The sequence below is a fragment of the Ips typographus genome, unplaced genomic scaffold (genome assembly GCF_016097725.1).
Source record: "Ips typographus isolate SLU unplaced genomic scaffold, UJ_Ityp_2.0 IpsContig35_part1, whole genome shotgun sequence".
In the NCBI taxonomy this organism is placed as follows: Eukaryota; Metazoa; Arthropoda; class Insecta; order Coleoptera; family Curculionidae; genus Ips; species Ips typographus.
Window position 1 is genome coordinate 457,123 of NW_028098574.1, and position 26,200 is coordinate 483,322.

The 26,200-nt window shown below is 32.2% G+C and overlaps 4 protein-coding genes and 2 long non-coding RNA genes across 17 annotated transcripts; 2 read left to right on the forward strand and 4 right to left on the reverse strand.

The window, feature by feature from the left end:
- Nucleotides 1-589: 589 nt before the first annotated feature.
- LOC145739750 (E3 ubiquitin-protein ligase SIAH1A-like) lies at nt 590-7,258 on the reverse strand. Of its 2 annotated transcripts, none has more exons than XM_081995102.1 (3): nt 6,269-6,584; nt 5,445-6,139; nt 590-3,640 (listed from the first exon to the last, which is right to left on the reverse strand). In XM_081995102.1, exons 2-3 carry the CDS (start codon nt 6,119-6,121, stop codon nt 3,460-3,462), a joined length of 858 nt encoding a protein of 285 aa, XP_081851228.1. In that variant the 5' UTR covers nt 6,122-6,139; nt 6,269-6,584; the 3' UTR covers nt 590-3,459. The 2 variants fall into 2 exon arrangements, with proteins under 2 accessions (XP_081851228.1, XP_081851231.1); XM_081995105.1 differs by lacking the exon at nt 590-3,640 and adding an exon at nt 4,668-5,390 and having other exon boundaries at nt 6,269-7,258.
- On the forward strand, nt 3,933-12,225 carry LOC145739753 (uncharacterized). Its single transcript, XR_014181192.1, has 2 exons — nt 3,933-4,088; nt 11,155-12,225. It is a non-coding gene; the product is annotated as an uncharacterized LOC145739753 (long non-coding RNA).
- Nucleotides 7,409-11,421, reverse strand: LOC145739746 (uncharacterized). 4 transcript variants are annotated; one of them, XM_081995089.1, is made up of 6 exons: nt 11,282-11,421; nt 11,005-11,221; nt 8,727-8,951; nt 8,136-8,664; nt 7,896-8,094; nt 7,409-7,779 (listed from the first exon to the last, which is right to left on the reverse strand). In XM_081995089.1, exons 1-6 carry the CDS (start codon nt 11,314-11,316, stop codon nt 7,515-7,517), a joined length of 1,470 nt encoding a protein of 489 aa, XP_081851215.1. In that variant the 5' UTR covers nt 11,317-11,421; the 3' UTR covers nt 7,409-7,514. The 4 variants fall into 4 exon arrangements, with proteins under 4 accessions (XP_081851215.1, XP_081851214.1, XP_081851213.1 ...); XM_081995088.1 differs by having other exon boundaries at nt 11,278-11,417; XM_081995087.1 differs by having other exon boundaries at nt 7,896-8,082; nt 11,005-11,316.
- A 1,176-nt stretch (nt 12,226-13,401) lies between the features above and the next one.
- Nucleotides 13,402-14,830, reverse strand: LOC145739751 (Na(+)/H(+) exchange regulatory cofactor NHE-RF1). Its single transcript, XM_081995106.1, has one exon. It carries the CDS (start codon nt 14,387-14,389, stop codon nt 13,856-13,858), a length of 534 nt encoding a protein of 177 aa, XP_081851232.1. The 5' UTR covers nt 14,390-14,830; the 3' UTR covers nt 13,402-13,855.
- Nucleotides 14,831-15,717: 887 nt separating this feature from the next.
- Nucleotides 15,718-16,252, reverse strand: LOC145739754 (uncharacterized). Its single transcript, XR_014181193.1, has 2 exons — nt 16,125-16,252; nt 15,718-16,058 (listed from the first exon to the last, which is right to left on the reverse strand). It is a non-coding gene; the product is annotated as an uncharacterized LOC145739754 (long non-coding RNA).
- LOC145739748 (synapse-associated protein of 47 kDa-like) lies at nt 16,141-25,555 on the forward strand. Of its 8 annotated transcripts, XM_081995092.1 has the most exons (10): nt 16,176-16,516; nt 17,090-17,320; nt 20,234-20,322; nt 20,941-21,053; nt 21,635-21,780; nt 21,834-21,965; nt 22,025-22,155; nt 22,267-22,383; nt 24,095-24,231; nt 24,365-25,555. In XM_081995092.1, exons 1-9 carry the CDS (start codon nt 16,389-16,391, stop codon nt 24,226-24,228), a joined length of 1,221 nt encoding a protein of 406 aa, XP_081851218.1. In that variant the 5' UTR covers nt 16,176-16,388; the 3' UTR covers nt 24,229-24,231; nt 24,365-25,555. The 8 variants fall into 8 exon arrangements, with proteins under 8 accessions (XP_081851222.1, XP_081851219.1, XP_081851218.1 ...); XM_081995096.1 differs by having other exon boundaries at nt 16,141-16,544; nt 24,095-25,555; XM_081995093.1 differs by having other exon boundaries at nt 16,142-16,516; nt 24,098-25,555.
- Nucleotides 25,556-26,200: the final 645 nt, after the last annotated feature.

Consider the following 26,200-nt stretch of genomic DNA (forward strand, 5'->3'; position numbering starts at 1 on the left):
GCAACAATGACCTGTTTACCCGTTGCTCGACAACCGCCAAAAGTTTAAATTTTCTCATTTTTGTTCGTGTTTTACGACGAAAGGGCTCAAGTTAGAGATCTGAAAAAAATACAGAAAACTAGTCCGTGATAGGTACTACAACTTTCATTATTACGATTTTTCAATCAAATCAACAGTACAGGCGCAAAAAAATCGAAACCGTTTTCCCATGTTAATCTCCTATGTCCAGGGTGCTCTTGGACACCTGGTATATGTATTTGTTCATTGGATATTACTGCTGCGGCTCGATCTATCTGATCATTCGCATTTTTTTTAGCCAGAAGCTATTGTTGCTTTTCTTCTAAAATCCTGATTTTCAAATATTTTGGGGAGATACGAGGTATTATACTGACACCAGCAATATTTTTTAATTTTTAAGTCAAATGATGTCCTCCGTAACAAATAACTCTTGTAAAAATATGACTCATCTTCCTGAAGAATAAGTATTCAGGGTGCGCTGTTTTAATTGGAATGCACTGCGATGTATACACCTAAATGTACTGAGTAGATACACAGTCTAAAATTAAGACAACCAAACTGAAACAAGATCTTGGGATATTAGTCGAGTTTTTTTTATTAATTATTATCACTGCCACAAACAATTGATAAGAAAGGTGTACTAATTTATTTTGAGATTAACATGCAAATAGTCAGTGAGACCTAACGCTAGAACACCTTCAAACCTAACACAAAAAACATATAATCAATTTCACTAAAATAAAATAAATTATAAGAAAATTCCGTAACAACTCTAACGCCACCCCAAATTCCCAAATCAAATATGAAAACTATATCACATAATTGTAACCTCCCCACGGTTTTCACGGGTCGATATTGGTTCGTTAAAATTGCTCTGTGAGAACCCGCTGAAAAAATGTTCGATTTAAGGAAAAACCCCTTTTGAGACATCTTCCAGTATGGTGCGAGTGTATGGAATATCTCCACTTTAAATTTAACTGTTAGTTGTTTCGAAAAACCCTCGGACACGTCGATGGTTATTTCTGACTGCGTTACTTGGAGAATTTTATTATTAGTTACGATCATCAACTTAAGATTTTCAAATGCAAACACCTATTTTTCAAATTACATTTTAGAATTCTGTATTGACATTTGGGTAAGTGTCATGTATCATGTCTTCGACATCCATAATGGTTGTCGAGATATTTACCATTAGCCATTAAACATAATAGAAACACTGAAATATAAACGTTACTTATCAGCAAATGTCGGAAAACAACATCTGAACTATTATAGAACTACTATTTTCAAATAACACCCATTTGTAGTTCGAGCTGGATGAGCGGCTCCACAATAATACTGCGTTGCTGTAAGAACCTACTAAATGTTTTTCCAGGTAAACGAATTGGAAGGAGATGGTCGATAAAATGGCCACCCAGGTCGGGCCATCCTGCTGAAATCACAAATCCTTGTTATTTGGAAATAGTAGTTTTATAATAGGTTAGATATTTTTTTCCGACATTAACTGGTAAATAATATTTTTATATTCCAGTGGAATTATCTCGTTAACCATTGTGGATAGGTATAGGACTTGAACATAAAACATACCTAAAATTATATAATACAGAATTCCAAAATTTAATAAAAAATAGGTGTTTGCATTTGAAAATCTTAAGTTGATGATCGTAACTTATTTTTGAGCTACCCTGTATACATGAAATTCTCATCAAAAGTAACGCAGTTAGAAATAACCATCGACGTGTCCGAGGGATTTTCGAAAAAAAACTAACAGTTAATTTTAAAGTGGAGATATTCCATACATTTTCACCATACTGTATGGTGTGAAGCGACAATACTATTTCTCCAGGTCTCTTCTCAACGTTATTTAAGAGAACAAGGAAAAGTGCGGGTTGATTATTTGAATAGAGATCACAATTTGGTCGAATATCACTCCTTTGGTTAAAAAATTAAACAGATTTTAAAAAAATATTGGAAAGTGTCAAGAAATACATCACAAATTCGATTAAATAATTTAAGACACATTGTATAGTCAACTAAAATCCAGTAATAGTTGTTTTTTTTTCCACAAACAAACCGAGTCGGGTCTCTAATATTTAAGCTTAATAATTATGTAGTTTTATTATTTTTTTTTCCATTGTAAGATAACCTTGATCGACCATGACCTTGGAATACCTTTAATAAAAATCTTAATTTGTGCAGATTATTACATCTTTGAACTTTAAACTAATGGGGTTTTTGAGAGATTTCCCTCCAAAACTAATAAATTCTTAACCCCAGGTTTAGTCTAATTAATTTTGAATATTCAACTTGTCCTTTTATCCCCTGATGATGAGCTGCTACTGCGCTCGAAACATGTTGGGCAATTTTCAAAAATTATTGTGGAGGACTGAGTGTTACTGTTATCCGTGTTTTATTTATATAAGGTTTGAAGATTTAAAAGAAACATATGAATAAAAAACTTAATAGTAGATATATTGAGATATAAAGTTGGGCTTTTAAAATTTGTCAAATGAATTAAACCATTCTAATAAATATTTAAAGAAACATGAAAATTTGGAAAAGTAAAAATATGTGTTAACAATGTCTATTATCACACTATACTTACCAAATATAGATTCTTACGTGAACACTTTTTAGTATTTACAAACACTAGCCAAAATTTAGATACAGGGTGTTCCGAAATTAGTGTTCCATACATTAACTGTAATTACTTTCCTGTTTAGAAAAAGTCGTATCTCTGCGAATGGAAAAAACTAACGGTTTTCGCGAAATATACGAGTAAGTCATATTACTACTGTAAGATTAAAATAAGCACTTGCTGTTTATTTATTTATTTAATACTAATACCTATTACCACCTACTTAATTATTTAATCCATTACTATCTGTTTAGCGCTTTTTAATGTAATGATTAACTGTGTAGTTGATAAGAGTATACAGTATAATCTGTGTATGGTATCTTAAATCTTAAGTTATATTTCTCAAAAACCGTTCGTTTTTCGACTGGAAGTAAGACAACCTTTATAGTTAAAAAGGTTAACTTAATGATTGTTTACATCATTCTCCCCTAGTTGTGGGGCTTCAGTTAAGTGAAAAAATATTTTTCGTTACCAACGACCATGCAATGGGTGACAAAATTAAGCCCTGAAACCATCTTTAGGGAGCTCAAAGGAATATAGCTCCCTTACATGACCTTAAAGAGTATACGTTTACAGGAACTTAACTTTAAACTTTGTTGTATTTTTACATAAAGAATCCATCAATTAGCGCATGGCACAGTAATTTTGGCACACCTTGTACAGACTGTGACACTCAACAGTACATGTAAAATCAAAAATGCCGCTATATTAAGGGGCTTATCACTTTCAACAATCTATAGGTAAAGATAAATCCTTCAGTTCAAAATTAATCAATGAAAAAGGAGGAACACTCAATAAAACCTTTAGCAAACCAAGGAAATGGTAACATTAATTCCTAAATTTCCATTATCAGCAAAGTGCTGGGCAATTGAATTGTCAAATACTAAACAGTTTGACCCCATGATGGCTGAAGCAACTCCTTCCTGACTGGAACGTGGCATGTCCTCCCATATAAGTCGTCTTCTGTTGCTATTTAGTTCCAAGCTGTACAAGAAAGGACAACTGAGTCAGTTTATTCTAAATATAAATATGACCGCCTATACATCGTAGAGTTAATCCAGCCTCTTCAACAGTAGCTTTTCTTGAAGATTGGAAAAAATATAGGCAACCGTATTTTAAGCCACTACTAATGAAAAAAGATGTAATAAAGAGGGAAACCAAAATGTCATGATGTCATGATGTCATATGATGAATAGCCAGGTTGATCTAAATGGCTAACATTTATCGATATAGATAAAAAATTATCAGAAATAAATGAAAAATTCCAACAGCTGATTATTATATATGTATAAAGGTTGCTTTTCCTGTTGTTTGCGAGCCTAGTTTTTGGCCAAGCTTGCTGGTGAATGTGCCACTTAGTTTTAAGTTTTAATTTAGTGTCGCGTTATTATTTTTGTTTTAACGTGTAGTTTTGAACCATTTTATCATATAGGTAAGTTTTAACAAAGAAACAAAAAGAGAAAGTCAATGTAACTAATGAAATTAGTTTAATCACACTATTTTCACACGGCACTTTACCAAGTCATTTATTTACTTATATGGCGTCGTTTGGGTTTTGTAGCCCTGAAGATGGAGCGATGGGCGCCGAAACGTAGGCATTGATGAAATAAATGCATATTTAGTCCGAAAAACTGTAATCTTCCTTTCCCTTTGTAATTACTATCAGGGATGTGAAGATCTTTACCATCGAATTATTTCGGTCCCAGAAATCCGCCATTAAATTATTTACCATTACTTATGGGACACCCTTTATATCGCAATTTTTCAAGCTGCTTATGTTCAAGCGCTTTGAATAAGCCTACAATGTATAGGGGGTCTGGGTCTATGTTTGGTTATACAAAGTCTACCCTGTCTGTCATCTCTACTGAGTGTTTAAAAATATTAAATTGGATTTGCCGGCCTTTATAGTGATTTTTTTACTAAGAGTTTTCTGGAAAAAGACAAAAAAATGTTGATGGTTTACAGTTGAATCTAAATTATTATAGTTCATTTTCTAAATGAAGAACAAAAATATGAAATTACGCGGTTTTATACAAATATGAGCAACTACATAATTGATGTTTTTTTCTATAGCAGTTTTTGTAAAAATATCGTGTTTATTATTTCTACTAAGATGCAAGACTGCACAATCAGATTCTTAATCTATTATAACTCAAATCAATTATGTAAAAAGTCAATATCACATCCATAAGGAAAAACAATTTTAAATTATGGTGGTGATTATTTGTCAGAAAAATGAAGTATTTGGCATAGTAAACATTTTTATTTACCATTGGCGTGCGGTGTTGGGGGGGGTAAAAAGGGGTTGATTTGTCAGGAAAAAAATAAAAGGGCCAATTTTAGTTCACTTTTTCTACCAGATTTAGAATCAGCATCCCCAAACACCTCTTAGTCAGTATTGTTAAAATCTCAAATTCAGTCTACTTTACAATTAGGTTATTTATTACAGTTAGGTTATAAGACTATAGGAAATATGGACAAAGGGGTTTTTGGGAATGCTGATTCTAAATCTGGTAGAAAAAATTAACTGAAATTGGCCCTAATATCATGTTCCAAAAAATCAACCCCATTTTTACCCCCCCAACACTGCACGCCAATGGTAAATAAAAATGTTTACTATGCCAAATACTTCATTTTTCTGATATACAATCACCACCATAATTTAAAGAAAATCACCCTTATTATTAAATGAGATATCAGGGTGTACTCATGAAAAGCCTGACATACAGCATATCTGAATAGAATTGGAATTAGTAAGTTATTTTTAGGATGTTTCTATACAACTCACCGATAGGCAAAACGTTCAGCTTGTTTCCGAGATCCAATAAGTTGCACAATAGCAAAAAATTGTGTGTGTCCATCAGTCTTTTCTTGCTTCTCCAAAACGAGCATAAAATGATGCCCAAAACAGCTCTGCATCATGACCCAGTCTACAGCCCCAGCTAAATTTATTTCAGTTGCAAGGAAAACTATATCTTCACCATTCAATGTAGTAATATTCTTGTGGGAATGTTGCAAGTGAGTCATAACTCTATCTAACTGTCCTTGCCAAGAACAAGAGGCACCAGGGCAAGGGCAACTATATGGGCGGAATTCACAGATTTCCTCATGTTCAGCTTTTTCATTAAGACCAAGAGACATGCGACATCCAGTGGATTTATGTTTACAAGGAAACATTAAGTTATTAGCCACTTTTTCCATGGCCAGGTTTCTAATATTACCCAGGGTGCCGCGGCAAGTTGGACAACAGGATAATTTTGGACGACAACTTGCACAAACTAAATGGCCCACTTGACATTGCATAATTGGTGGTAGTACAATTTCAAAACATACTGGGCACTCAAAAAGGGCAGCTAATTCATCAGTCAGTGTTCCAGGTGCTGTGCCTAATGCAGAAAGCTGGGTTGCTGAACCACCTGAAGAGGTTTCAGCACTGCTAATTCCTCTTCTCTTCTGAGTTGCCATTTTTCCAATTGTAAAGCACTAAAATAAATTAGATAACTTATTAATTGGGATATTCTAATGGCAATACATAAGGTAGACATGTATTCACTGAAATGAATATAATTGACACACTACCACAAAGGTACTAAACTTTAATTATATACTTACCTAATTATTGTCCTATTATAAAGTAGGCCTAAATACCTATGTAAGTATGATATATTTTAAGGCCTATAATATAACTATGTATCTTAATAATGAATACAATCGGTATACGTTTGCCTTTATCATATTTGGACAAAAAAAGTGTAAAAAAAAACATAAATTGAGAGTTTGTAGAAAGAATGCTTTTTAGTCTTTAACCACAGAAAAACAAATACCCAATATACCCATTCTGTCTGTTCTGTACCCATCTACAAAACACCAAAAAAAAATACTCAACAATACTTGACAATATGACAATTGACATAATAAAATAAACTAAACTGGCAACTGGCGTATTGTGACTTGTGTTGTGACGTTGTTACCACTGAATTAAATAAATGTAAGATAATAGAACTGGAACGACTGCCAAACGTTAAACTCGCGGTACGAAAGGGATCGTTGCATATCGTGGATATCTCTCCTTGTCACACTTATTGCATTTAATAGAATAATTATTGTTTGCTAACTGCTTGTTGAATAATTATTATTTATAAAATGGAAGGGATGTGTAGGTAGGTGTTTACAACTCATGTTTAAAGCCATTTTCCTAAAAGAAAGACCTGCCTGTGGTATTAAATGTCCTGATTTGGTTTCTAGTGTTTTCACACATATTTGCAATTACCTATACCCTATGCACAACAACTGTCCGCAAATTGAACCCACGCCTAACCCATTTTTTCCACGTTTAGATCGGAAGTTCATACGTTAAACTTACGTCATAAATTTACTATCTCCACACTTAGCTTTGAAAGATTTTCTTATTATATTGCAAGTTTGTATAATAAAATTCCTTTAGACATTAGGATTTACTTTTATGCGTTACTTTACTGGTCTTTACATTGAAAGTGTTTTTATTATAGAAATTTTATTAATAAAAAGTTAGTGTTGTTTTTAGCGTTTGTGCGTAGATCATTTTCCCGCCACTTTAATATGTATACATATTGTATTATAGTTTTTTTATTGTATTTTCAAGATATTAGTGTAAGAAGTACCTACTTAATTATCTTTTATGATTATACCTAATTGTTATATAATATGCGATGAATATGAGTATCAGTGTATAGTAAGTAGGTATATAAGCAATATGGCAATTAAAACAGCGAATAATATTAGGTACATGTATTATTCAGATCAAATTTATGTAATATCATTTTGATACAATATAATAACATAACGTATAAATTGAGATAAAAAATTAATTAATACCTACTTAGGAAACTATAATATTCACAGCTAAAATAAGTTTATCTAATGGCTGTAAAGCCTTTAAAGTATGACCGCTTAAATATATACCCTTTTTACCTTTCAATATACTTGTATAAGACATAGATTTTAAAGAAAATACAGGTCCTGTAAGACGTAAAAGCAGAGTCTCGCAGGTTTTGTTAGTAAAAAGATCTAGTTCAACTTTGAAATTTGAAGATTCTGCTTCATTTCCCAGATACCAGCACCAAACCAGTATGTTCTTTTGTAGTCTAAAATTACGTACCTACTAGTAGTTATTTTAATAACACACATATTCGAATAAAAAGTGTAGTTTGATGTTTAAATTTGACTATATGAGACTACGATATTTTAATGAAATACTTACTTTTTGTCTGGCTCTGATTGGTCAATTGAATTTATAATTTTCAAAAAAAAAGTGTGGAAGCCGTTAATATTCATGATATTACAAACTTCGTTGTCTAATGTTCCTAAAGACTGCTTGAAACTCTGATCAAAATACTGAATAAATGGGCCCGTATGATATGTTTGGAAATGTTCTGAGATGCTAGTTCCTGTAAAAAAACCTAGAAATTTTATTGAATTACCATTTAAAATCTACTCAGACCTTCAATAGTCATTGAACATTTAGAGTCAAAGGGGCAATAGAAAGTTGGCCTATCTCTTTCTGATCCATCATGACTGCCATTACCTAGTCGTACAGCATCCTCAGAGTACCCAAGAAACTCGTAGGATCCATGATAGGACTTATTATCTTTAAAATCACTGTAGCTATTTAATGAACTATTCATCTTCGTGTTGCAATTTCTATATCCAACAATCATTTGTTGCATCATAGGCCCAACTCCAGCTTTTGTTGGAGGTTCTGTGTGAAATATTTCATCAGATGACAAACTTTTAGCCTTCAAGTTTTCATTACTGGCGGGATCTAGAAGACTATTAGAAAAAAGATTTTCAACGGAAGTGGATTTTCCTATAATTTTTGCCAAAAATCTGTTAGTATGACATTGTGTAACTTTAACATAAGGTACTTTTTTTGATGTGGTTTTTGATTTAAAAAATAAACTGATTTTCTTTGCTCTAATTTCGCTTGTTTCCTCCCTTAAATTAAATGCCTCAACCACAGCATTGTATACCTAAAATTGATATTACAGCTAGCGAAAATACGAATCTATACTCTACACCCAAATTTACACACCTGATCAGATATTAGCGATCGTCCACTTGTCAGTTTAACTCTACACACTGGACATCTTTCGGACTTGCTTCTGCATTTGATGCAGATTAAATGTCCATTTTCGCATTGGTAGGTTGGTGGTGATATGGTATCCAGACATATCGGACATTCCAAAAAAGCTAGAATTGATGTCAAGCAAGCTGACAGCCTGCTTAGGTTGCTTGGTAGTGATCCACAACATAATGCCTAAAAGGGTCTATGTTGTGTACAGTCAAGCTACAATTTTCTAGATACAGGGTGTCAAATATATACAGGGTGTTACAAATTCGTGGCATTAGCATTGGTATCTCAGAAACTACAGTTGATAGAGCTTAAGTTGCGCATTTTATTGATAAATAATTTGGTGAAAAAAAATTTAAAACATTTTAATGTAATTACATCCGGAGATATCCGGCGAAAAGCGAAAAAATCAAATTTCTATTTTATTTTTTTACCATTTTATTATTGATTATTTTGGAATATCAATGGTACCTTTTGGAGGCACTTTTTTATGCTCTTCAAGAAAATAGTTCGAGTTTTCAGCCATCATTCACAGTTCATCATCAACTTCAAATTTTCAAGTACGGACCTGGACTTTTTATTTCGTTTTTTAGTAACTACAGATCTCCCGAAACTAATAATGTGCCACACTTGTCAAAACATTATACCTAGTGTACTTAGGAACTGGTTTTGTTTTTTAAATATGCAATTGGAATTCATATGTTGTCATAATGAGTAGATAATTTAGTTTGATATGATTTAATAATTAGGTTTTAAAAATAAAGTTCAAGCTGTTTCATCAAAACTCAACCTCGAATTCAAACATGTAAGTAGGTATCTAAAAAATAAATAATTAACTAAAAACTTTTTTTTTAACGAACGAAAAGTACCATAATAAACTCTCTTTTACGAAGGAGCAATGAACCTAATTATTCAATTATATCAAATTAAATTATCTACTCATTATTACAACATATCAATTTCAATTGCTTAATTTATTTAAAAAACTTAAAGTACCAAGTACGTAATACACTAGGTAGATTTTTTTGACAAGTGTGACACATCATTAGTTTCGGAATGTCTGTAGCTACTAAAAAAACGAAATAAAAAGTTCAGGTCCGTATTTGAAAAATTGAAGTTGATGATGGTATGTAAAAAACGAAACGTCGGAGCTGAAAACTAAAACTATTTTCTTGAAGAGCATAAAAAAGTGCCTCCGGAAGGTAAGAACATTCATTTTCCAAAACAGTCAATAATAAAGTGGTAAAAAAATAAAGTAGAAATTTGACTTTTTCGGTTTTTGTCGAATATCTCCGGATGTAATAAAAACATTTTAAATTTCTTTTTACCAAATTATTTACAATTAAAATGCGCAACTTTGTCTCCATTTAACTAAAGCTCTATCAACTATAGTTTCTGAGATAGCAATGCTAATGCATCAAATTTGTAACACCCTGTGTATGTACAGGGTGTCCCGCGAGGTAAGGGACAAAAATTCATGTTCTTTAGGTGAATTCGAGTCGAAAATGTCCTATAAATATGGGTCCGCAAATGGTTCCTTGCCAAGATATGATTTTTTTTAAATTTAATAGTGTCTAAAAAGTAGCTATCAATAGCTACTTTTTCGCACTCTTCTGGAATTTATTATACCTTAAAGTTTTACGCCATGGAGAAAATTAACAATTTGACTGCAAATTCTAAAGCATCAATAAAATTTTCCTGAAAAGTGTCCTCTTAGTTTGTAATAAATGCTCGTATTTCGTTTGAGTCAACGGTTTTCCAAAAAAAATTGTCTTTCATGAACAACTATAAGAAACACACTGTTTAAAATAAAAATACATTCAGATATGGACGTTTTAAACTGCAACTTATAAATTACAAAAAAGTGTATGTATACAGTGTATCCAGGATAAGGAGGGCCACTATTGGGATCTTGAAAACGGTTAGAGACACAGATTTGGTTAAATGTGAGAAAAGTTGCGTAATCAGTGCCTTAATAAAATGACATTCAGAAAACATCGACTTTTCTTTCGGTTTTTGAGATATTTCGAAAAACGCGAATTTATGGGTTTTACGTTTTATTTTTTTGTGACGTTAATATTGGACCTAGACCAAAACTAATGACACTGTTCCGCATTTAACCAAATCTGTATCTCTAACGTTTCCAAAACCCCCATAGTGACTCTCCTTATTCTGGACACACACTGCATATGGACACACAATATAATATTAATGGTCACAGATATATAGTTTTACATACCTCAGACGAGCAGTGCGGGTCAACGCCTGCATTCCATACCAAAAGTGAAATCTTTTCAGGTTGTGATTTAACTAATTCTGCTATATCACAAATCTTCCGACCGATTATATCTACGCCGTTTACTTCTAGTAAACAATCTCCAGTTTTCAGACCGGCAGCGCTGGAAATGGATTTCTGATCCACACAACTCACCCAAGGGTATGGATCCCATTTACCCCTGGTTAAGGAAAACCCGCAATTTGTACCGTTTTTCGAGAATTCAATAAGCCTTACTGACGGATTAAAACTGCTTTCGTCTGAATCGGAGAACATTTCGTGCTACAATGTTTAACCAGCATCACAACTTTCAGTATTTTATTTTCACCTTAACGTTAATCTTTTCAAGGTTCCATCTTGTGTTAGTCTGACTCGCTTGCCTTCAATGTTTAGTATTCCAATATCAATGGCATTGTGGTAATATACCTATTGGTTAGATTAATAACGTGTAATTAGTATTACCACAAACTATTATATGCGGCGGTAAAGTGAAAATATATCTGTTTCTATTGTACAATGCAAGAAAAGACTTTGCATAAAGATAAATCTGAAAACCGTTAGTTTTTTTGTGAGGGGTCGACGAAGATTCGTGGAAAACATTTTGAAAATTTTGCTGTCAGAAAGACGAAAAACAATAAATTTCTTAATTGAATGCTAAATCCATTCTGATTTTTCTTAAATGTCACTTACAAGGTTTTGCTCAATCTTTGTCTCCCCCATTGATTTGTAGTAATATCCTGGTTTCCTATGGATAATTTTGAAATTTGCTTACCTGTAAGTCAAATTCTTTGATTCATCACTGCAGGTGTACATCACCTATGTATTTTTAACTATATACCTATAGGCTTACGTACAAGGTGTTTTAAAATAAGTGTCGCAACTGCAAACTGTAGATTCCTCATAAAACAGAAAAATGTTAAAATTGCTCGCTTAATTTTAATCTCTGTTATTGTGGTCATCCTTGTACGGAAATTGTAATTACACGAAACACTTACTTCCGTTGACCTTGTCAAACTATTCATTTGTTTCGTAGAAAAGCAAAGTGCATTAATATTATTTAATTCAATAACATATACCTACATAGAAGCGATGACGTTTGATTTTATGTGGTATGGATATGTAATGTATGTATTTATAATAAATATGCATATGTGATTATGGCGAAATAAACATCTATTAACTTCGCGCGAGAGTCTTATTGTTCATTCTTAATATGTATTGTACAACAAGGGTTGGATTGGTCGAGGGCGATATGTATATGGTGTGTTATAGCTTTGGTTATATCCAAATTTTTTTAATTTACAAAATAAAAAAAAAATCTGTTTTTTGACTCCGTTACTTGATTTTTGCGTACAGAATAATGTAAAATTTGGCTGACATTATAAAAGAATAAAAACCTGTGTGATTGCGTTTAGTTTTGACTTAAGAAAAAGTTTTTGTAAAGTTGCTCTATATCAAAAGTATGTTATTGTATGTAGGTTATCATATTTTTTTCACTTTATTTAGTTAATTTACAATCCTTTTGATAGCGGATCTACAAAATCTTACTTAAATCAAAACTAAACGCAATCGCACAGTTTTTGTTTTCTTTTATAATACCGGCCAAAATTTACATCATTCTGTACGCAAAAATGAAGTAATGGAATCAATAAATATGACATAATGTATAAATTATAAAAATTTGTAGCACAAAGCACACTGATGAGAACTAATTTGGGACACACTGTATAACATTAAATTTACATAGTACTTCAAAATATTTTAAAACTAAAAAAGTCAAGTCATGTCCAGTTCGTTCCATTGATGGCGAGAACTGCAACATTAACAAAATAACACTGTTATCTATCTCCTGGGTCCAGCGTTACCTTATGTACTAAACTGGTAATACACACCGTACTGTAAAGTTGTAAGTCGTTTTTATTTTAACCATGCTGATTCAGTTTCAGTGTTTTACCTTGCGATGGTCGAGCCGACCAAGGTGATAAAAATTTACCGAAGGTTGACTAAACGTTTACGTTGACATGCAAACTCTGCTCCTTACTCTGAGTACAATATACTAATTTTTATAGTTATAGTATTCATCTCTACAGAGGAATCTAAATACCTCAAATAATATGTACCTATACATACAGGGATCCATGTTGCAACTACTGCCCGACTACAATTAAATTTGTATATTCACAGACAAAATAATTATTGCATATTTTGTTTTACGTCATTATTTTTATTTCATTGGTTTCTTTTAACAAATGTTGAGTTTTTTATTGGTAGATGCTTGGCTCGACATAGTATGCAAATCACCATTGCAAGACACCTTTTAGCAATGAAAAATGTATGTGTTTAAGTGTTAAAGGACAAAAATAAAATACAATCACTTTATTGAAATAATCCAATAAGTTACAAAGAAAACTAAACAAATCAATTAAAATAACAATAATATATTGGCAAAAGTTAGATGTAAGATCCAGGAAGACAATTCAAGCAAGTTTGTAATTAAAAGTAGTAAACATAACATAACGTAAGTTATGATAATGCTTTATGATACAAATACAAATAGGTAAGCATATTAAAATTTTTAATATTTCATGCATGTGATCTTTGCGAGTCGTATTTGCAGGTATTCGTTTATTTACATGATTCACGTGAACTTTTTTTCTCTATCAGTAATAATAAATTAATGATAATTTATTATATTAAACTAAGTTTACCCTTTACAAGGTTTAGTTGTTTTTAAAGAACAACAAAAACACCTTATAATGTTGGTTCAAAGTAGATACATTTATCACTCACAGCACTGCCTAACTGCTTAAAGCACTCATAATTTCTGAACAATATCGAATTTCTGCTTAAAATCCATGGCTTCTTTTTTGGGATCAAATTTCTTCCTTGCTGCTAGTTTGGCTCTAAGTTCAGCTGCTGTCATGCTAAGATTTAAAGTACCGTTTTCTTCTTTATCGAATTTTGAATTGGTGTAATCATTTTCGCGCTTGCTTTTATTAGATGCGCTTCCACTATTCTTTATAGAATCGGTGGTAATCGTTGGGATGATAGATGTTTCTTCAGGATCAATCACAACAAGTTTTGTTTCTTCAGAGTGCTGTTTAATAAGCTCAACAACTTGCTTGTGAGTTTTGTCCCCAATACTTTCCCCATTTACCTCTAATATTCTATCTCCTTGTCTCAGTCCGGCGGCTTCTGCAGGAGAACCTTCGTCTACCTTTCCAATATATTGCCCCGGCTTTCCTTTTTCTGCGTGAAGGTTAAAACCGTATCCGTCAAAATAATCCACCTTATGAATATGACATAAACGTGCCTTGGGATAATCCCCGTTCAATTTCTCCAGAGACATAATCTAATTTTTACAGTTATAAAACCACTTAACACCAGAAGCACTAGACACGAACAACACATATATGCAATAGTCTAAACATCGAAATTCCTCGATACCATCGCGCTTTCCTCGACAAACTGGTCGAACCACTGACGAACCAGGTGTTATTTTTGTATGAAATCTTATTAGACGGTGACTACTCTGCAACCTGCAACAGCCATATAACGATTTTCGAACCGAGTTTACTTCACTTTAGTAACTACTAACTAGCGACTAACATTAACAGGTAAAATCGCGTTTTTTCTCAATAATGGTATGTGGTATAGAAGAATAGTGGTGGTTATTGTAAATATAGACGAGTCGTTAATACGTCAGTTGTGATATAGCTTACAACAAACTGTAGAATATAGCCTATTCTGGTGCTGCAGTGCGAAGTCCCCGAAGTCGAACCTCGAACCGACGACTAACGAAACCCTCGCTCCCCACCCCACCATCAGTCAAATTTAAGTACCTATAAGAATCTATGCATGCACATTATTTCTAAATGTTAAATTTAATTTATTAGAATCACTTTTATATCAAAAAATGGCTTTTGCTCGTAAAGTTTCTCATTATTGGCATTCCAAATTGCATATGTACACCCCATAAAAACAAAAATACACTTTTTTCTTTTCAGATGTAACGGTGGAAGTGGAGGTTTTTTGGAAAATGTTGTCAGTAGAGCTTTGCTCTTTCACTTTTTCTAATGTCTTCAAATAAAGTGGCGATGGGGTGGGTGTGTTTTCAAAAGTTTGCTTTGAGAACCTCCTACGAACGGCGTATATTGTCGAAATTATACTTATTAATTTAATAATTTTAAAGAACAATTTGTGTGGGGTGTCTTTAATTTGCTCCAACATGCAGAATGGCAGTGGAGACTATATATTTCTACATATCGTGTAGAAATTTTGTCAAGATCCAACAGAAAATAACAACATAGGTATTTACGATCCGGCAAACTTGAATAGATTTTCTACGGGTCGGCAAAACAGCTTCATTTGGAAAGTATTGCAGGCCTCTAATTAGGTTATTCTTTGTCTAATTTTGTTGAAATTTTGCACAACAATTAGAAGCCCAACTATCAACTATCTGTTTGACGACTAACTTGGAAGTTTCAAATTCAGTTGCGCAGTAGGCGAATGTGGGGAACAAAGATGGCGACTTCCGTCTTAGTCGCTTAATACATAAACGGGGTATATTGTTACCTCTTGATACTTGTTCTTTTTGCTCGAAGATAGTTAAGAATAAGTTACAAATGATAAGCCTGTGGCTGGTTGTCAAGGGACATCGAAAATAAGCCACTCTTGTAACACTAAACACTAACTGTTTATTATTCAGTTACAAACATAAACTACAAGAAATTCGAAATTAAATCCATCATCCTTCCCGATGATCCTGGATTCTTGAATCTTGGTCGGACGTCCGACGAGTCGGTAATCGGTAATCTGCCGCGGTTGCGATCATGTTGCGATCCCCCAAACTCCCTTCCTGTCAAGTCAACTCTGTCGTTGTCCCGGTCCGGGGTCTGTCCGCCGTCATCTGCCGACGAGTTACGCGGTGTTGCCAATGCGATCAGCTGATCTGGTGCGAATTGCAATTCGCCACAAGTCATGAGCGGCAACCCCGAAATGACATATTGAGGTGACACCTGACGTAATTGATAGAAAATCGAAATTAGCAAACTGCAAAGCGCAGGCGTGGTGCTTTTTATGACCTGGTGTGACAGTTTGATATTTTCTCTCAATCCTTTCTCCACTCTCCAGTTCTAGTTCCTCTGGGTGCTTGGCCTCGCCTTGCCCTCCTTTATTCCTTAATTGCTTTGGTTTGTGCTATTAGATCGTATTAACATTGGAATGATATGTGACTGAATTTTTTTATAAACAAAACTGCAAATCCATACTTTATTTGCACTAGTACAATCAGCAGGATTCTATCTATTTTTGAGGAACGCCTTAAAGTGAATATCATTTTGATAGTCATGTTTTCTGGACTAACCAATCAAGTCACTTCTTGGATGGGCAGTGTGAAAGGGGAAACAGAGGAGAAAGTGCCTACTCCTACAGATGAGAATAACACATTACTTAATCCAGAAGTCAAAGAGGGAATGTAAGTGTAACTATAATCTACTTATAAAGTAAGTAAGTGCATGCCTTTCCTGACCTAATTTAATTAGATAATAAACAATGCCTTACCCAATGGTACAAACTTCTGATACACAACAATATCATCATGTCATTCAAGTAAGTTGTCTCATTGTATGAAAGTTAAATATGTACTAATTAAGTCAACCTTTTATAGGCAAAATAATGTATTGTTACCAGATTTTTATTTTGAATTTAATATTAGTAATAAGGATAATCTCACTGAAAAATTAACAGGATTCTTTAAAGATGAATTTACATTGAAAATCATACATATATCATACATAGTGGTTCATTCTACAGAAATCACCTGATCTTGTTCTATTTCAATATCACATTTTCTTTTCTAGAAAAATGGATTTAAGGAATCAAGTACCTATTTGAATTGAACACAACTGTTTAACTGACTAAAATTTTTGTAAATATCTTTGTAACAACTTCTGAGATAATGATTTCTTTGACTTTTTCAAAAAACTCACTCACTCACTGTACCTATATCATTAATGTATATTTTGACATGCTAGATTTTTTTATGTAGAAGCCCTACCAAAAATATGGGATCCAGTCGACTAGAAATGTTTTCCAATGTAAAAAATCAAATTGAAGGTTTTGGAGGTTGGATAGGTTCCAGCATACCTAAGTTACGTAAGGGAGAGCATGAAAGTGGTACATCAGATATTATTGGTCATGAGAATTCTGCTGCTGAGACTGAATTACCTGTCACTGGTGATCCAGTTAAAGATCATAGAGATGATGATGATAATTCGAGGTAAGTTTGCAGTTTCAAGTTACTTACAGTCCTTTATTTTTCCCTTTTAATTTAAACCAGGGTTTGAAAATATCATGATATTTATATAAATATCTTATCACATGATATATATCAGATATATATCCGATATGTATCATTTTCAATCTTTATATACTTAACTATAAAAAATATAAAAAACTAAAAAAATTGTTTTGTTTTATGCTTACTTAAGCTATATTTTGTTTTAACACAAATCCTTTTATAATAACTTATATTATTTCTATACAAAAAAAATAAACTTTTTATTATGCGACTCTGAAAACTATCTATTTCTCAACACACAGTAACAGCTTTACTGATCTCAGACAAATTAGAAAACCAAACTTTGTCATCGTTCAGTAAAGCTTACTTAATATTCTAGATACTTAATATAATAATTTTTTGATGCTTTGAATAACTGAAACCGGTTTTTATTCAATTAATAAAAATATCGAATATATCGGATATACAGGGTAATTCAAATTCGACCCTCACCATTGGGATCTCAGAAACCATAAGAGATACGAGAAAGTTTAAATTGGGGCAAAGTTGCGCAATATAAAGCTCAACCAAATGCTGTTTTAAAAATTTTGATTTTCCGAGTACTTTCGAAGATATCCGAAAAAAACTTAAAATTTGATTTTTTGTTTTTATTTATTTCTAACCTTATTTGAAGAGATATCCCAAAACTAAAAGCATCTTTTCATTGCCACTTTTTCCTAGCTATTCGATGATGGATTCAAATTTGCCACACGACGTTTCGTTTTCTGTCAGTCATCATCAACTTTCTTTTTTCTTATGGGCGCCATATTGGATTTTTAGCCCACCAAATAGTACGTTTTATTCTGATTTTAGTGATGTATAATAACTTATGATTTGCTTCATAAATAACAAAATAATTCAATAAAAACTATTTTTACTTTAGTTATTGGCTTTGAGTTAATGGGCCGTTTTATAAAATGTCATTATTTGACAGTACTTGTCAAACACGATAATTCGGATGATCATAGTTAAAAATGTATCTAGAAAAGAAACCCCCGCAGAAAATGTTATTATTATACAAGCATTGCTGAACTATTTAGGTTAATCAGAAAAAGAGATTTGTTAGCATTATCTCTAACTTAAAAGGCTTATTTATGTTTCCAAGAGAAAGATCATCATTTTAGGAACTTCATTTTTTGCCAAATTTCAATTTTTTATAATGTTAAGTGCAAGTTTATAGTTATTTATTTTGGAAGTGACAAACCATTTTTTATTCATTCATATTTATTCGAGTGAATAAACCGGTTTAAGTCACGTGTCTTATAGAGTATTTTATTAAATTTCGACTTCTTATATTAAAAAAAAAAACTAAAATTACAGTTCTATTAAATTTGCACCGCGCCCCGTAGATGTAACATTGATGTTTGTTTGTTTACATCTGTAAATAGGCGAATGTCATTCAGAGTGATTTAATAGTTATTTATACAGCAAGGGACAAACCGTTTTTTATTCACGATAAGAACAACTAGGTCCACAAGCTTAGCGAGTGGCCTAAGCTCTTCGAGTGAATAAACCGGTTTAAGTCACGTGTACACCTTTGTGACTAAGTATGTTCAGGCCAATTGCGTGTGACAAGTACTACCAAGTAATCTTCATAAAACGTCTCATTAACTCAAAGATAACTAAGGTAAAAATTTCTAAAAGCTCTAATGATCGTTCGAATTATCGTGTTTGACAAGTACTGTCAAATAATGACATTTTATGAAACGGCCCGGCCCATTAACTCAAAGCCAATAACTAAAGTAAAAATAGTTTTTATTGAATTATTTTGTTATTTATGAAGCAAATCATAAGTTATTATACATCACTAAAATCAGAATAAAACGTACTATTTGGTGGGCTAAAAATCCAATATGGCGCCCATAAGAAAAAAGAAAGTTGATGATGGCTGCCAAAAAACGAAACGTCGTGTGGCAAATTTGAATCCATCATCGAATAGCTGAGAAAAAGTGGCAATGAAAAGATGCTTTTAGTTTTGGAATATCTCTTCAAATAAGATTAGAAATAAATAAAAACAAAAAATCAAATTTTCAGTTTTTTTCGGATATCTTCGGAAGTACTCGGAAAATCGAAATTTTTAAAACTGCATTTGGTTGAGATTTACATTGCGCAACTTTGCCCCAATTTAAACTTTCTCGTATCTCCTATAGTTTCCGAGATCCCAATGGTGAGGGTCGAATTTGAATTACCCTGTATATCAAGCTGTAAATATCAAGATATATATCATGATATATATCACTGGATATATATCCTCTGAACCCTGATTTAAACTGGATACATAAAATTTTCGGCAACAGCATATAATAATGTTCTACATGAAAAAGAAGTAATAACTTGCCTACTTGAGTATCTGGGTAATTTTGAGGAGCTGTACTTTAATTTAGTTGTACTATACCCAAATATACAACATTGTTTGGTCCATGTTAAATTAAGTTACTTGAAACATAACTGTCGATTTCTTATAACAATGATATTATGACATTTATTTCATATGTAATTAAATTAATATTAGCATAAGTAGGTATAACAAAAATTTGTGAATTGAAAATTGGCTAATATAGACATAAACAGAATATTTTAAACACATGATATGAGAGGAGTCCTTCATAAAATTTTTCTTAATATGTACTGTTATTTTTTTACTTTTGGTTATTAATTAGTATTAAAAATAACCATAATTGCAGTACCTTATTAGTATACATAAGTATTAAAAAATCTCTTTTTTTAATGTATAAAATAATAAGTAAAATGTTTGGAGTGCAGTTCTCAAGTTGAGTAAAATACTTTGAACAAGTATACTTGGGTATAGAGACTCAGTTAGAAGGTGCAACATACAAAAAAAACCTAATATAGGAATTTTAGTGCAACTGGGGGAGCTGACTCAGGACCACAGTCCCTCACAGAGTCACCCACTGAGGAAAATGGAGGTCAGTTTGGAAATGGTATGTCAACTGGGTGCTTCAAATGTCACTTGACTAAGTCGACTTATTAGCGGTTAGTTTCATAGTTTCAGTTTCAGTTTAACTTCAAATTGTAAGTTAAACTCTGATGGCGTTTTTCTTTGGCAAGTTTAATGCAAAAGTCAAGTTTTGCTATACTATTTAGTAGGCTATAATTACACTAGTTTTGCACCAAATTTGCCAATGGTAAACATTATAAAATTAGACATACGTACCTACACTTCAAATTGACGTTTAACACTAATCTATAAAACTGGCCGTTAAAACGACTACTAGGCACTCCAACAAAATATCAAAAACAGCTGGATCCGCTTTGTTGGAAGGGCAAAGAGGAGTAGATACAACAGATTTTCTTATAAATGTTGAACATTTTTGTAAAAACTTAATATTTTGATAACTGTGAACAAATAAAAAAAGAACACAATGTCTATTTCGATAGTTTACATTTCGATTTTCTTTGTTTGGTTTTCAAAAACCAGTTTGATGTTAAAGGGTTGATTTGCTGGAGTGTCCTATTGTTTTGTGACTTAATATATATTCTATTTTTTCAGTCAGGTCCTATTATGCAATCAGTTTTGATGTAAATAAACTTAATTTTAGTACAAAGTAAAGCCCTAGCTGGAGCTAAGTCCTTCGGCAGTTTTTTGTATTCTGCTGTTAATAAAGCTGGAAAAAGCGTCACTGAAGCTGGATCAAAAATTCAAGCGCTAAATGTAAGTTCTTGTTTTGTCTTACACTGGTTTTGTATGCATGCAAAGTGTATATTATTGTAATTATTTAAAACATGCATTTCTTATAAAACTTACACTTGCATCACAGATCAGAAAATTGGAAAAACGTTAAAAACTGCTGATTTTAATCATGTGCTTAACGTAATTTTGAAAATCCTATCAACATTTCACTTTTTTACTAGAACATGATGACATAGAAAAGTTCTATCCTTATTTCTTTTAATTTGACGGTTTACCTTTCACCTTAATGAAGATTAACGACTAATAACTGCCGTAATAATATTATTTTTTACTAGTGGCGGCCGTATGGTCGTCGTTGCATTGAATATTTTTGAAGGAAAAGTGCCACGTCACTGCTTCATCTCAAAATGAGAAGAGTTTGATAGAAATTTGAATAACCACTGTTGTGTTTAATTGTTACTATCTACCACTGAGACGTTAGCAACATCTTAATAGACGAAAACAAATACTTCACTATCAAAATACTGGAGGTGTTTTGTATATTTTTGTCAATATTTTAATCTGGTGATTTAACCTAATCTATTGGTTTTTTTCACCACTAGAACATTCTGGGTGAGTTTAATAAAGAACAGGAAGCTTTTATGAAAGGAAAAGGTAACTCATCAGCCACAGCTCTGCCACCTTGGACTGGATGTGCAAATGAAGAAAGTCTTAAAGAAGAATGTCTTAGTCTCTCAAATGATAAACGGTATTTTATCTTTGTCACTTGTTTGTTATGGCTTTAACCGGTATGAACATTAGGAATTTTGTACGATCCCCTCCAACTGGAGTAGAATTTCAGTTTGACTATGATATCTCATACCCAATTGCTATGGCTATAATGGAACAAGACCCCAACTTGGAAAAAATGCGTTATGAACTTGTGCCTAAAATGTGAGCTTTTTTGATAATCTTTTTTGATTTTTATCGAATTATTACTACTCTTGATGCAGCATCTCCGAAGAGGAGTTTTGGAAAAATTATTTCTATCGTGTAAGCCTAATCTGTCAAGCTAACGAACTCTCGTTTATGTCAAGAGACGGCGATAATCAAGCTGACAGTGTAACTTCAGCTCAACATATAGGTGAGTTGTAATATTGGGTTGAGTTACTTTCGTTAGTTAATTATTTTCAGTTGCTTTCGCTCATTTGCTATAGTAGATTTAGAAAATTATTTTTATTTTCTGGTTGAGTAGATAGCAAAGAGAAAGAGCATGAATTTGTGTCTGATACCTTTATTGCCAATAAAGAAGACATACATGAGGTACAAGAAGGAATGAAAAAGCTCGCTTTAGGCGCCAAACACATAAATGGTAAGTGTAGCTGTCATTTATAACAGTCTCATTTTTGACGTCACGCTTGTTATGTAATTACATAGATTGGAACTATATGTATAGAGGAATAGTTATCCTGACAATGTAATAGATACTTGTTTTACTTTTTTTCTCAGCTTAAAAGAAGATCAGCGATACATTTGCTTCACCGACTAGCCCGTTAAATAAAGCATTTTCCTTGTAAATTGTTTACGTTTTAGTTTATTTTGTTACCCGTTTTTTTTTTTAGTTTGAATGTTATTAAAGGTTTTAAAAACCTGCATAAATTTGTAACCTTCTGGATACCTTTGCTTGTATCTGGGAATTGTGCTATTTGTTTAGAGCAAACATAAAAAAAAATGTCTTATGTGGCATTCCACAGCATACAGCTATAACAAATTTTTAATGCGCCATACCATAATTGGAAATGTTGGTGCTATGCTAATTTTGATGCAGTATCTTACTGAGATCAGTAATAAAACTAGACTAAAGGTTTACTATGTTTTACCAAGTTGTATGGTTTTATGTAAAACTCTTATTACAGTTTTAATTGTATTGTATTTTGTTTTGTTTATTGTTCAAATTTTCCGTTTACTTATTTTTTACATTTCTTTTACAAGGTGTCTCTAAAATGTGCAAAAAAAATGCTACAATGTTCTTGAGTCTTAAATTTGGCGATCTGACCTAACTTACCTCAGTTTAAAAGTGGATGATGCAGGATATACAGGGTGCCCAACGTGCAATTTTGCTTCAATTTTTTGTCAATACATATTTTTATTAATATAATAGAAAATTGTTTCGAAATTCGACTAAGACGAGTTTGTTAGGGTAACTAATTAAAATCTCGCTCAATTTTTATTAAAACGGCGTAACTTGAGACATCCTGCATTTAACTGTAAATTAAAAATTCGTATTTTTCCACTCATTTCACCAAAAAGAGAATTAGAAAGTGTGTAAGTAAAATTGTAGGCAGGGTCAGGTCTAAATTAACTATTAAGTCTGGCCGCGCTCACAGTGGATGCTTTTTCGTATAAAGAGTTTATTTTATTTTATTAAGACGTATTAATTTTTGTGCATACGAAAATAAAGGTAATTTTTAACATTTGTTAAATGCATCGTTTTTTAACTAAACTAAATTGTTGTTGCTAAAATCTCAGAAGAAGCTATTTTAATTGAACGAAATTAGTTTTTCTTTACAATTTATTACAATATTTAATACTTAAGATTTTTTAACTTGCTCAAATCAACACTTACTAGGTATACCTTCCTTAGATAAAATACGTTAGAAAATCAGAATTTTTAATTTAGAGTGTCCCAAAAAGTTACGAAACTTGTAAAGTACCACAGGTGACGCTTACTAAATCTTAAAATAAAACTTAAATCAGATTTTTATTATTCATCCCACAAGATCTTCCCTAGCCGAATTTTCAAGCAATAGGCTAATTATAAAAAAGATATTTACGAATAACTAAGTTGTACTTTTGACACTCTGTTTCTACAACATCCACTTTTGAACTAAGGTAAGTTGGGTTTGCTCATCAAATTTAAGCCTTAAGAACTTTGTTGTACCATTTTTTTCGCAGATCAATTATCAGAATCCATTTTTTTTCTTCAATCTGAAATTTAAGAATATCTGGCGTTCAACTCGGCTTTGTTGTTTCTTATTTTGGTTATTTATTTTTTTTGACCCTGTAATATTTTCTGCGCCTAGAAGAAGATTGGGAAAAAGAACTAGAAGCCGAACTACAGGATTATGAATTGATCGGCAACGCTAAAGACAACAGTCTTGATAACAAGGAGCTGGAAGATGGGTTGGACGTGGAAATGGTCTTAAGTAAATTTTAATAGGTGAAGTTATTGAGTATTTAGAACTGATATTGCTTAATATTAATATCCGGTTTTTTAGTGATTTACGTTTTTTAGCAAATCGTATTTTAGTTTTTTAAAAAGTTATAAACTAGCATTTATAATACTTTTACAGTTGGAAAATTCTAACCAAATAATCATTGACCGTAGCCATCATCAAAAGTTTCCAACAGAACAGAAACAAATTCTAGAAAGCCAATTTTGTAATATTGAGAAGTTGATAAACCAAAATAAACATGTGAATTGAAAATATATTTACAAAGAACTTCTAATGCCGTCAAAATGGTCTATTTTCTAGTTGCAACTTTTAATTGGTGGTAAGAAAAATATCCAACTGGAAAGCTGCCTTAATTAAGGAAAACTCATCAAACTTTTACTTCATTACTTTTCAATTCTTCTACATAGTATTATTTTATTGAAAGACCCTTTAGATAGTAGGTATGTGTTGTGATATAGACAAAATGCCTGTATGGGAGATATTTTCATCTTTAATACATATATTCGTTAAGTATCAAGTTATAAAATGATATTAATGGTTGAAAAAGTATTAAATAAAAAAAAAACAAGTAACTAAGTATTTAATGTATTTTATAGTTAGAAACAAATAATCTACGTTCGTTTATCTGCACTATAAACATAAACACATGGTTTTCTAGAAGTTATATTTTCACATAGTAACATTTAAATTATGTTCCAAATTTTCAGTGTGTTAATTAAGGCTGTGTGCCGTTTCTTAATCTGTTAGTTCGGTTGGATAAAAGTATATGTTTATATCGGTTACTGATAAATTCAAAATTTACGGATCAGAACGGTATTTGACATTTAAAACCAACAAAACCAAACCAGATGAGTTTGGTTGTAACATTTTCAGGAACCGAGTTTCAAGTCTAACCGGTTATTCAGGATAACCAGTAATTCGGAATGCAAGACCATAACAAAGGTTGGAAACGGTACACAGCCGAAACTATATGTATCTATGTTTTAAATGTTAAAAAAATGGTACTAGTTAAAATAGTGATTTGAAGTAATATGACGAGCAAGTCACCATACCATACGTATTTCTTCTATCAATGTAGTGTGATCTGTGTGAAGTTAACAAAATATATCTAAGATAAAATGAACCACTTATTTATTCTTAAAACATGCTTTAGATAGAGGCTACGTTAATGGTAGAACTATTATAATATTCTCATTAATATTACTAGACTGTAGTAATAAAATAATTATTGGGTTAATCATAATTTTTTGCTCTTATCACTAATATAGATAAAAAGGGGTTGTTGTTAAATAAATGTAATTCTACTTATTTTTTGCGTTTTATTTTAACTTGTTGAAAATATGGCGTTTCAGTACATCACACCGACAATACGTTTTTCAGACGTTTACCAGTGATGTGCCTCTCTCCAAAACAAACAGGAAAATAAAATAATATGTGTACAGGGTTATTGATTGAATTTAGGCCACCCCAATACAAGCTTTATTTTTAGTTTTAGAAGAAAACTTTCAATACGTCTCAGTGCGCTTATTTCATCTAAATTTTTTGAAATTAGGTGAAATAATCACTTTACCTTGCTTTGATTTTAAACAAATATTTGCTTGTACTCTTTACGACAAAAATGCTTAAGCAGGATTTCCTTTGTGTTTAATTGTTACTGTATTAGGTTTAATTATGATTGTTGTCTGTGTGTATTGAGTGGAATTGTACATGAGTAACTGATGTATGCTATGATGTTAATAAATGAGGTCAGTCTTGGTGAGACGTTTGCGCGATGTTATGATCGTCCAGGTCAGTTCCGCGCATGCGTCTCATTGCATAGTACGCCTGAAAAAAAAAAAAAAAAAAAGATACCCCAAGCCCGCCATCACCCCATCCGCATGGACAGAGTGCCCCCAACAGAGTAAAAAAGGCATAATATGCGCTCCTGAGGACACCAGAAGAAACAACATTCTT

Coding starts and splice junctions, on each gene's coding strand:
- LOC145739751 (XM_081995106.1), bottom strand. CDS start 14,389: ATGTCTCTGGAGAAATTGAACGGGGATTATCCCAAGGCACGTTTATGT.
- LOC145739748 (XM_081995092.1), top strand. CDS start 16,389: ATGTTTTCTGGACTAACCAATCAAGTCACTTCTTGGATGGGCAGTGTG. Junction 21,054..21,634: donor CAAAAATTCAAGCGCTAAAT/GTAAGTTCTTGT, acceptor TTTCACCACTAG/AACATTCTGGGTGAGTTTAA. Junction 22,384..24,094: donor AGGCGCCAAACACATAAATG/GTAAGTGTAGCT, acceptor TTCTGCGCCTAG/AAGAAGATTGGGAAAAAGAA.
- LOC145739750 (XM_081995102.1), bottom strand. CDS start 6,121: ATGGCAACTCAGAAGAGAAGAGGAATTAGCAGTGCTGAAACCTCTTCA. Junction 3,641..5,444: donor GCTGAACGTTTTGCCTATCG/GTGAGTTGTATA, acceptor TTTCTTGTACAG/CTTGGAACTAAATAGCAACA.
- LOC145739746 (XM_081995086.1), bottom strand. CDS start 11,316: ATGTTCTCCGATTCAGACGAAAGCAGTTTTAATCCGTCAGTAAGGCTT. Junction 8,952..11,004: donor ACCCGCACTGCTCGTCTGAG/GTATGTAAAACT, acceptor AGACCCTTTTAG/GCATTATGTTGTGGATCACT. Junction 7,780..7,895: donor CAATCAGAGCCAGACAAAAA/GTAAGTATTTCA, acceptor ACGTAATTTTAG/ACTACAAAAGAACATACTGG.